Source organism: Pristiophorus japonicus, chromosome 5 (genome assembly GCF_044704955.1).
Source record: "Pristiophorus japonicus isolate sPriJap1 chromosome 5, sPriJap1.hap1, whole genome shotgun sequence".
Lineage (NCBI taxonomy): Eukaryota > Metazoa > Chordata > Chondrichthyes > Pristiophoridae > Pristiophorus > Pristiophorus japonicus.
The window spans coordinates 242,078,564-242,090,739 of record NC_091981.1 but is presented as its reverse complement, the minus strand read 5'-3'; the positions used below and the strand labels follow the sequence as shown (position 1 = coordinate 242,090,739).

Below are 12,176 nucleotides of genomic sequence, written 5' to 3'. Positions count from 1 at the left end.
AGGATTAATTAACAATCTTGTTGTGCGAGGCCCCTTGGGGAAGAGTGACCATATTATGGTAGAATTCTTCACTAAGATGGAGAGTGACACAGTTAATTCAGAGACTAGAGTCCTGAACTTAAAGAAAGGTAACTTCGATGGTCTGAGACGTGAATTGGCTAGGATAGACTGGCGAATGATACTTAAAGGGCTGACGGTGGATAGGCAATGGCAGACATTTGAAGATCACATGGATGAACTTCAACAATTGTACATCCTGTCTGGCATAAAAATAAAATGGGGAAGGTGGCTCAACTGTGGCTAACAAGGGAAATTAGAGATAGTGTTAAAACCAAGGAAGAGGCATATAAATTGGCCAGAAAAATCAGCAAACCTGAGGACTGGGAGAAATTAAAATTCAACAGAGGAGGACAAAGGGTTTAATTAGGAGGGGGAAAATAGAGTATGAGAGTAAGCTTGCACGGAACATAAAAACTGACTGCAAAAGCTTCTATAGATATGTGAAGGGAAAAAGATTAGAGAAGACAAATGAAGGTCCCTTGCAGTCAGAATCAGGTGAATTTATAATGGGGAACAAAGAAATGGCAGACCAATTCAACAAATGCTTTGGTTCTGTCTTCACAAATAATCTTCCGGAAATACTAGGGGACCGAGGGTCTAGCGAGAAGGAGGAACTGAAGGAAATCCTTATTATTCAGGAAATTGTGTTAGGGAAATTGATGGGATTGAAGGCCAATAAATCCCCAGGGCCTGATAGTCTGCATCCCAGAATACTTAAGGAAGTGGCCCTAGAAATGGTGGATGCATTGGTGGTCATTTTCCAACATTCTATAGACTCTGGATCAGTTCCTATGAATTGGAGGGTAGCTAATGTAACCCCAATTTTTAAAAGAGGGAGAGAGAAAGCAGGAAATTATAGATGGCTAGCCTGACATCATTGATGGGGAAAATATTGGAATCAATTTTTAAATATGTAAAAGCAGCGCATTTGGAAAGCAGTGACAGGATCGGTCTAAGTCAGCATAGATTTATGAAAGGGAAATCATGTTTGACAAATCTTCTAGATTTTTTGAGTATGTAACCAATAGAATGGACAATAGAGAACCCAGTGGATGTGGTGTATTTGGACTTTCAAAAAGCTTTTGACAAGGTCCCATACAAGAGATTAGTGTGCAAAATTAAAGCACATGGTATAGGGGGTAATGTATTGACATGGATAGAGAACTGGTTGGCAGACAGGAAGCAAAGAGTAGGAATAAACGGGTCCTTTTCAGAATGGCAGGCAGTGACTAGTGGGGTACTGCAAGGTTCAGTGCTGGGACCCCAGCTATTTACAATATACATTAATGGATTTTAGACGAAGGAATTGAATGTAATGTCTCCAAGTTTGCAGATGACACTAAGCTGGGTGGCAGTGTGAGCTGTGAGGAGGATGCTTAGAGGCTGCAGGGTGAATTGGACAGGTTAGGTGAGTGGGCAAATGCATGGCAGATGCAGTATAATGTAGATAAATGTGAGATCCACTTTAGTGGCAAAAACAGGAAGGCAGAATATTATCTGAATGGTGACAGATTAGGGAAAGAGGAGGTGCGACGAGGCCTGGGTGTCATGGTACATCAGTCATTGAAAGTTGGCATACAGGTACAGCAGGCGGTGAAGAAGGCAAATGGCATGTTGGCCTTCATAGCGAGAGGATTTGAATATAGGAGCAGGGAGGTCTTGCTGTAGTTGTAGGCCACACCTTGAATATTGTGTACAGTTTTGGTCTCCTAATCTGAGGAAGGACATTCTTGCTATTGAGGGAGTGCAGCAAAGGTTCACCAGACTGATTCCCGGGATGGCAGGACTGACATATGAAGAAAGCCTGGATCGATTAGGCTTATATTCACTGGTATTTAGAAGAATGAGAGGGGATCTCATAGAAACATACAAATTCTGACGGGATTGGACAGGTTAGATGCAGGAAGAATGTTCCTGATGTTGGGGAAGTCTAGAACCAGGGGTCACAGTCTAAGGATAAGAGGAAAGCCATTTAGGACCGAGATGAGGAGAAACTTCTTCACTCAGAGCTTTGTGAACCTGTGGAATTCTCTACCACAGAAAGTTGTTGAGGCCAGTTTGTTAGATATATTCAAAAGGGAGTTAGATGTGGCCCTTACGACTAACGGGATCAAGGGGAATGAAGAGAAAGCAGGAATGGGGTACTGAAGTTGCATGATCAGCCATGATCATCTTGAATGGTGGTGCAGGCTTGAAGGGCTGAATGGCCTACTCCTGCACCTATTTTCTATGTTTCTATGTTTCTATGTTTCCATTACAGCTGAAATGGATTAATCACCAGAAAATAAGCAATTTAATAAGGCTGTACGGTCCTCCGCAAAATCACTGAAAATGACTTAAAAGGATTATCCTGAACCATATAATCATTTCATTGGTATACACTGGTCAGTTTCTTAGCAAATTCAATATTTTTGATATGAAAATCTTGTGTCTAGAGCCTGTGCACCTAAGAAAATCAGCGCAATTTGAAGAGCCTTCCCGAACCAGCGCAATCGGCAGAAGCTCGCAATGTCGATTTGGGATTGTGGCCAGTTTTGTAGGCGGTTTCTGATCCGACCGAATTAAATCTTCAACCAGCATAATCGCGGAAAACACAAACGCAAGTAGTTTTGGGCGTAACTCACTGCCATTTATAATTCCTCGATCTTTTGCGCTTGTTCAGCCGATTCTGCCCGGATTGTACTAATATTACTAATGTGAAGGAGCAGAAACTCTACCACAATATATCTGGCCGGCAATTGCGTATATGACTGATGTTTGTTTTTAAAGTTCTTAAAAAGACAATTGTACTTTTTTTTGAAAGCATTAGAACTGAGCCCAATCCTCTCCTCACCCAATAACCACACACATGCACTTTTCAGTAAGAGCTACTGGATAGTAATCAAGTCTATGAATTTTGGCTTATTTTTTATTTTTAAGTCTCTAGCCCAGATGTGCAGAAGCCAATTGTATCAGTCCTAATGCTGAGATCAACTAACTTAGAGCAGACTGAGGCTTGAATCTGGAAGTTAGTCTGCATGGTTCAGTCCAACATTGGGCATTATTTTACAGTGATCTGTTATACAATGCCACTAACATGACTGTAACCCTGGTTCACATCACCATGCTTATGAGCCCAGCTGGCTTGCATCTCCTGAGCTTCAGCTTCCTGTTTTGAAGTGGACAGCTGTTTATGCACAATTAATAACGTTATATGTGAGCTAAAAATGACATGAAATTGATTTTCCCCAAGAATTACCTGACATGCTTATAAAAAGCCTACTTAATTACTGAGGAATTCTTTTCCAAACAAAAGTACAGGTTCCTGTTATGAGGAAATTGTTTGATGATGTACTATCAATCATAGGGCCGAGAGCTCACTTTTAAGAAAAAAGAGCACTCCACTATGAAATCAGCTTTCTTATTGTGTGTAAACAGAATCAAAGACAGATTGCAGGCAGGGAACATCGCACACTTCGACAAGGTGAGGTCTCCTTTCATCTACCATTCATTTTAAAGCTTGCTTATTCAAGTTCGGGATATTTATATATTCATTCCATTCTGCTAGCTTATAAAAAGAATCGCTTTTGGCAGCTGAGTAATTCAACCTGTAACCTTTCTTTTAGTAATTGCTAATATCACACACAAAAGAAACTAATAACTTTTATATAGCACCTTTCACGACCACAGGAATTCCCAAAGCACTTTACACGCAATTAAGTACTTTTGACATAGCTCCAGCAGTAAAGGCAGTTGGTGACTTCAGTGAAACAAGGGTGGAACTGACTATATTAAAGTGCTGGTAAATCCAGATGCACAGACTTTTAATTCTGGGATTGAAAAAAAGTCTCAGTAATATCTAATAATTGGCTTGAATTAATTTTTTTAGTGTCATGTTACCTATATTTGAATGTTCAATGTACGTACCTTGGGTTGCCTTAAGTGTATTTTTGTGGAGCTCCTGGCATGGCTTAGAAATAAATTACAATCCACTTTGCATATGCTGCAAATTTAATCTACAAATGTAGGTAACATGATACTAAATAATAAATCAAGCCAGATATTATTGAGTCTGGAATTTCTCAGTACATGAGGATAGCACTGAAAAAGAAAAGCTTCTCCTCAAACATTCACTGATTAGTAAGGAAGAAGCAAATCAAAGCGAGAGCATCAATGACCCAGAATTAATCAAAAGGTAGAAAGTAAAGGAGCATCTCCATGGCAGAACCGTGACTTTTTAACATGTACAACTTCAGTTTGTATTTGCAAATCAGTTAAAATTGTGTCCAATAATTTATTGTGCATTTTTTTGTTTAAAGTAATATTTTCTTCATAGTCTAATAACCTGTTTAGAATTGTATAACAAATTGGCATTGTGGCATTACAATGAATCATTATTAACCAAAATGAACTGAGGCAGTGGAAGAGGGTTATATTTATGAGAAAACTATTACAATATAATGTGAATAAATACTTGCTTACTAGGATTAGCTTTCCCTTTAATATATACGTGGCAAAGTGAAATTGTTTAACTTTAATGATGTTTTTTGAGAATATTCATAGCAAACTCTCTGGGTGTTTAAATACATTTTGTGGTAGCTCAACAAAATAACTTTTAACCCATACTACACAAAACACATATTAGACATTCTGAAAATGTAGGTATTATGATACTAACTAATAATTATAAATAAATTGCCTTCAATATTTTTGAGACTGGAGGTTTTTATGTCCAAGTGTTTGCATCTGGGATTTGCTGTGACTTTGATAATGTAGTCAGCTCTTTGACGAGTTAGCCTTTACAGCTGGACTTTGTATCCGATCCACCGGATTAGTGATTTTTAGTACGTTTATTTGTTACACAGTATGGGAGATTTGTCACAATGAACTAAAGTCAGAATGTGATGAAAATTCAACATTAAAAATCTGGAGTTCAGTTTGAGTGGTGCAGTGCTGTCTGATGTGTTGGGTCTGGTTGAATAAACCTGTCATCTTCCCTTAATGTCTTCTGACCTGATCAGCGAGAATCAATGAGACCTCAGGAGAATCCTCAGCTGTCAGTGTAAATTAAGTGCAGAGTCATTTAGTAAATTGAGAAACTCACTGGCTGGTGACCAGAACAATATTGGCAGGAATTTTATTTTCAATATGCACCTTCCCAGTAGTGGAAAAAAATTGGTGCCATTGATAGGTTTCAGAATTTTCAACCTGTATATATGTTGTTTGGGAGCTACTGTTAGGATTGAGGGAAAGGTGCTAGCTGGTCTAATAGAGACTGGGTTGTCAGGACTACCTATCAGTGATTTTCCAACTTTATGGCTTAAAAGCTGGTCTCATTTCAACTGTCACAGAAATAGATTCGCTATATACTGCTATTACAAGAAAAGTCTTCTTTAACTTTGTGTCTTTTTGTGACTGCACAAGCCTTCATTACACAAAATAAAACTATTTTATCTTTTGATTCTTAGCCATCTGAAAGTGTCTACAGAATTCAGGAAGTGGCATTAGCCAAGGGGAACAAAGAGTATTATTGCCTAATATTACAAACACTACTACCTAGCTGAATGTGTCGCAGATGTAAAGGTAAGTGACTGTAAGAGTGTAGAAAAACAGATTGCAATCTTCCCGGTGGATTATAGACATGGCAGACAATGTAGGAGACAAAGTGTTTTTTGAATTGCTTAGATCACTACTGCAATACTAGGCTCAACAGTTTAACAATATAACATTCATCACATATAACTTACGTAGTGTATGCTGTTTCACAGTGTGGTGAAAATGTTCAGAAGACAAATTGAATAAAACTGATAATAGTGGTGAATTTTCTAAATAGTCGTTTTCTCCTTACAATCATGCAACAGTGATATCCCCATTTGAGGAATGCCTATAGTTTTGTCAGCTGTTCATAATGTTTATGTCTGGTACACAACAGCCATGATGCTTGTCTGGAACATTACCCACGATAGATTGGTCGCAACCTAATCCCAAAGCAATTGATAGAGAGGCTACAATGCATCTGTTCGTAAAACCCTAATTATTGCTGTGCCTTCATTATAAACTATATTTTATGCTAAATAACTCCCCAGTGCTTTAATAATCTACATGCTGTTCTAGTCCAAATTATACTGTGTGTCACACAGAGTTCATCAGTGTATTGACATTTCTACACTTTGAAGTGGAAGAGCCTGTCCTTTTTCCAGTTATTCTTCTGCCCATTATTTTTCTTCCTATTCCCTTGATTGAGAGAGTGGATAGGACGCATCAAAACTCTCCCCAACATCTACCAGTGTTGTTATAAACCATACAGATCGAATGATTAAAAAAAACCTGTAAATGCTGCAAATCTGAAAATGCTAGCTTTGAGGAAAGATTGGATAGGCAACAGCACCTAAAAAGAGAATAGATAGATTAATCATAGAATCATAGAAATTTACAGCACGGAAGGAGGCCATTTCGGCCCATCGTGTCCGCACCAGCAAACAAAGTGCTATCCAGCCTAATCCCACTTTCCAGCTCTAGGTCCGTAGCACTGCAGGTTACGGCACTTCAAGTGCACATCCAAGTACTTTTTAAATGTGGTGAGGCTTTCTGCCTCTACCACCCTTTCAGGCATTGAGTTCCACACCCCCACCACCCTCTGGGTGAAGAAATTTCCCCTCAAATTCCCCCAAAACCTCCTACCAATTACTTTAAATCTATGCCTCCTGGTTGTTGACCCCTCTGCAAAGGGAAATAGGTCCTTCCTATCCACTCTATCTAGGCCCCTCATAATTTTATACACCTGAATAAGGTCTCCCCTCAGCCTCCTCTGTTCGAAAGAAAACAACCCCAGCCTATCCAATCTTTCCTCATAGCTAAAATTCTCCAGCCCAGGCAACATTCTCGTAAATCTCCTCTGTACCCTCTCTAGTGCAATCACATCTTTCCTGTAATGTTAATATTTCGGGTCTCTACCTAAAACGTTACCCTATCTTTGCTTTTCATTGTATCTGCTGTTTATTTACAGCATCTGAGTAAACCAACTACCAGGGGATGACTTGCCCACTGATTTGCAGTCTGCTTGTGAGGGTATTTCAATCAGACACTCGATGTTATGGATTGAATTCTGCATTCCACCACTGCTGTGAAGCAGCATGTTTGTGTTCCATTGTGCCATGCTGCTACTTATCTTCATTTTAATATATGATCATGTTGATTTCTCAGCGGAGACATTAAAAACAGTGAGGAGGAAGAACAGGTTATTCTAATTGCAGCTGAGAATTGTTTCTCATAGTGAAAAGATCCCATTAAAACCATGTGACGTGTAACCAGAAACACTTGAATCAAACAGAAACCAAAGATTTCACCTTTACAAGGTGGTTTGCTTGTGTGTCTATCACTCTCATGAGGCTAGAACCTCCAATTTTTTTGCCTGCTTAATGCCCACTTAACACTCATTTTACCGCTGAAATGACGTATAACGCCCATATATCGCCCATTTTGGCACAAAATTGAAACTGGCGGGTATTTTTCAGAAACTTATTGCCGAGCGTTACTTTCTCCATATGCTTAATGGCGAGAAAAAATATTACCGCCCGCCAACTTTTTTTGGGCGGAATCAGCAGAATGGGCGAATTCAACGCCCATAATATCGCCCAGCGTTACTTTCTGTGCGGAATTAACGGCGAGATTCAATATTAATGCCCGGCGACTGTTTTTTGTCGTAAAGAACATATTTACCCAAACTAGCGGCCTTGGAGATCGCCCATCGTCAATTTCACCACCTCGCACACATTTCGCTCACAATATCGCTCGTTCAAAAGTCCGCCCACAAAAAGTGGAACTAACCGGAACGAATCACAGCGTTATGAACGCCATGTTGTAGATCACATGTTGCATCCTTTAAAAGGCTGTTGTGCTTCAACCTCAGCAGGGTTCGGATGTACTCTGCAGGACATCGGAGTTGATGTCAACATCTCTAAAAACATTTTGACCATACTGACAGATTGGAATTGAAGAGGTGTGTTCGTCGGACATTCCTTGTTTGTGAGCAATCGGTGGAAAACAGAGAGCTACTGCAATGGGGCCTGTCCTTTCTCACCCTCTCTTGGTGACCAAATACATGCAGCAGACTTGACATCGCCGAAGGAATGCTGCACTGCACTTATGTGCCCAATGTACGAAGTGACAGACAGATGAGGAGGACCAGACATTACACCCCCCACAAGTATAAGGAGAAGCATTCTTACCTTGACTTGCCCGACACCACCTGCCTTCGGAGACTGCGCTTCCACAAAGAGGTTATCACTGAGGTATGCCAGCTGATAAGGGCAGATCTGCAGCCTGCCAGCACCATCAGAACTGCACTGTCTGTCGAGGTCAAAGTCACTGCGGCACTGTCGTTCTACGCCTCGGGTTCTTTTCAGGCCACAGCTGGTGACATTTGCGGACTTTCTTAGCATGCCACACATCGCTGCATTAGACAGGTCACTGAAGCCCTGTACACATGCAGGATGGACTTGATCAGCTTCCCTATGACCAGGGAGGCACAGAGTGAGAGGGCTCTAGGATTCTCCAGAATTGCAAACTTCCCCAAGGTGCAGGGAGCAATAGATTGTCCGCACATTGCGACGTGGGCACCTTTTCAGGTTGCTGAGGTTTTCAGGAACCACAAGGGATTCCACTCCCTGAATGTCCAGCTGGTTGTCGACCACCAGCTTGCATACCTTAGTGATAACCTCTTTGTGAAAGCGCAGTCTCCGAAGGCAGCTGGTGTCGGGCAAGTCGAGGTAAGAATACTTCTCCTTGTACTTGTGGGGGGTGTAACATCTGGTCCTCCTCATCTGTCTGTAACTTCGTACATTATACGAGCAGTGAATGCTCAATTTCCGGGCAGCATCCATGATGTCCACATCCTGCGTGAGAGCACAGTATCTGACTTGTTTAACAATGAGCTACAAGGTCAATGCTGGATGCTTGGGGACAAAGGATATGGCCTCGCCACCTGGCTGATGACCTCCTGCGTGACAACCACACCGAGGTCGAGAAGCGATACAATGAGAGCTACAGAGCAACTCGCAATATCATGGAGAAAACCATTGGAGTGCTGAAGCAGTGCTTTAGATGCCTGGATCACTCAGGAGGCAAGCTCCAATACCACTCTGAGCAGGTAGCTCAATTCGTGGTGGTCTGCTCCATGCAATACAACTTGGCTATCAGGAGGGGACAAGAATTACCTGATGAGTCTGACAGTCCACCTCACCAGAGAGAGGAAGAGGAGGCGGACGCTGACATTGGCCCACACAATCAGGCTGATGCTGAAGCCATGCCCCCGCCCCGCTGTAGACCACATGAAAGGGCCCATGGTGGCATGATAGCTGCAAGAGCCTTACGTCAGGAGCTCATCAATGATCGCTTTGCCTGAAAGAACATTGGTGTTATTTACAAGGCTAACACACTGCTGGGTGCGCAGGTCATACATCAATAGTGGGCATCACCTTGATGACAGTTAAAGTTTAAGTTGATTGAAGTTAAGTGTGATTATACCCTTTGATGTTAAGGAATCACCAGCGTGTAACGGTGCAGCTACCTGAGCCAATGTGCTGCAAGGTTTTGTTAAATAAAAAACATTTTAACCGAACATTAGTCTGAAATCATCAGTATTTCTGTACAAACCAACCCTTCCTCCCCCTCCCCCCCCCCCCCCACCTCTATCTCTTCTCCTTACCCTCCTGACTCCAAGCTGCCTGGCCGAGGAGGTCCTCAGGTGATGCTTCATTGTGGGGTGGCGGAGGGGGGAGGTGTGGTGATGGTCGATGCGCTGCTTGGACGGATACGGGAGAGGACGGGCCTGAGGTGGGAGCGTGCTCCGAGCCGTAAGCAAGATGTTGCTGCTGGCTCTCGTGTGGTTGGCAATGAGGGTGTGTCACCTTGGGGTGTAGTGCGGCGCTCAGGGACTACTGGGAACCCTCTACTACCAGTATTCCTGGCTACCAGCTCCAGAGCCTCCTCCATCCCTTCCATTTTATATGTTATTTGTTGGACAAAAACTCAGTGCCAACTATGTTCTTGGTACTTAGTGGACTCTTTGTTGCTGGTGAATCTCCGTCGTTCCTCCCACATCAGCCAAACAAGCACACACCACAGCCACACACGCTTTTAGTGCCTCTAAGCTCCCTCTCTCTCTGTCTCCTCTTCTGCGCATGTCATGATGACCCTTGACCTCCTGAATCGCGGGAATCGAGCGTTGCCATGCCGTTGCTAAGAACAACAGAAGGTCAGAAAAATTTAACGTTACTGCCCATTTGATATCGCTCACAGTAACGCCCATTTTCAAAAATGTAAACTAGGTGTTTTGAGAATGGGCAAGAAGCCGGCGATCTGAAAACCCTTTTTTAATGGACGATAAGCTCAAAAGTGGAGGTTCTAGCCCATGGGCTCTATCACTGATGTGTCAAGTATTATTGTGTTGCATTTGTATTCCTAAACTAGTTGCTGTGTGTAAATAGTTGTTTCTATCGAGCACGATAGAAATTCCTATTGACATGGTACCATGAAAAGAATGATGCTAATGGAGTGTCATCAGTATGATGTCATAAAATCGTACAGCATAGAAGGAAGCCATTTGGCCCATTGTGCCTGTGCCAGCTCTTTGATAGAGCTATCCAATTAGTCCTGCCCCTTAGCTCTTTCACCATAACCCTGAAAATAATTCCTTTTCAAGTATTTATCCAATTCTTTTTTGAAAGTTACTATTGATTTTGCTTCCACAACCCTTTCAAGCAGTGCATTCCAGATCTGGACAACTATGTTCTCAATTTTACAAACATTGTGTTTGGATTTCATGGCTATTAACGATTAATATTTGTTTCCCTCACTGATGTGAATTCTTAGTATGATGGCCTGTGATATAAATTGATATGCACACATAAAATAGTGGATTGTTACAAAGTGTTCAGAACATTTACTCACCTCCAATAAAGCCTCCTTGTTTTTTTCTTTCATATCCTTCCCTTCTGCTTTCTTCTTTGCAATGTAGAAATTCTGGACACAAAACATCAAGAAAAGTTATTTCTCTGAAATGTGACAGAACTCATTATATTTTCACAGAATAAAACTGTTACTGTTTACATTATGAATGGTAAGTGACTGTGGCATGGATTCTCAATGTCTGGTAGTTTCCCAATTTTTTCAAAGTTTTGCTTTTTCATATCAACAAAGTTCATGGAGCAGCTTTTTAAAAGAAATTTTTCTTTGCTTGCCATTTTTTCTCGAACAATTTCTCTTTTTTACCTTCTACCCTGCAAGCATTGACCTGGAATTTCCAGTTGTAATGATGGCAAAACTGTCAACGTTCGCCATCATTACTGTGTAAAACTGACAGCAACTTCTGGTGTCCGCACATGCGCAGTCAAATGCGGAAATCCAGAAGTTGCTGTCAGTGATACCCTGCTCCGGCACAGGATGCGCTGTTGCAGTCTTCACATCTGCAATCAACACAAAATCAGTGGTTTGACGTGAACTTAAACTTTTTTACGTACTATTCTCGCTGTAAAAACCATTGAAAAAATTAAGTCTTGTTGAATGAGGTGTAACTGAATTTTTAAAGCCAAACTAAGTCATAATTACTGCTGGAGTGTCATTCCTGCCATTCAATGATAACAATTCTGTAGATTTTTTAAAGGTTGTTCATGATATTTCAGCTTCTACCTTAATCTCATGTGTATCTCCCTTTCTTTTTTTCGCTCTCTGGAAAATGATTAAAAAAACGAATGGTAATCAGTGCTGTTAACTTCCTGGTTTGCTTTCTGTGAGAATTCTTCAGAATAATTGGCTGCTCAGCCTGCTTGATAACATCACTGTTCCTGGACACCACAGATCCTCAATACTTGGTGTCAGACTGCAATTGATGTCATAATAAGGGAAATTGACGCCACAGAGCCTGCTAAATCTTTGTGGGCAGCTTTCTTTGAGGTCAGCGGCGAGCGCCATCCCTTTGCTGCTGACCGCTAAATCTGGGAAAATGAGTCCTTGCAGTGGTACAGTTTTACAGGTGGCAGTCATCCTCTGGAATCACTGCTATTTACAATATGTATACATGATTTGGAGCTCAGGACAGAAATAAAGCTGTATAAATTTTCAGTTGATATCAAACAGGC

General features: G+C 41.5%; 1 protein-coding gene across 7 annotated transcripts in view; it reads right to left on the bottom strand.

The window, feature by feature from the left end:
• The window catches only part of apbb1ip (amyloid beta (A4) precursor protein-binding, family B, member 1 interacting protein), a 213,393-nt gene that overhangs the window by 49,375 nt on the left and 151,842 nt on the right, over positions 1–12,176 (bottom strand). For all 7 annotated transcript variants that reach the window (XM_070881446.1, XM_070881453.1, XM_070881451.1 and 4 more), the window contains exon 8: positions 10,990–11,061. In XM_070881446.1, coding sequence (XP_070737547.1) covers positions 10,990–11,061 — 72 coding nt within the window. The remainder of the gene's footprint in view (positions 1–10,989; positions 11,062–12,176) is intronic.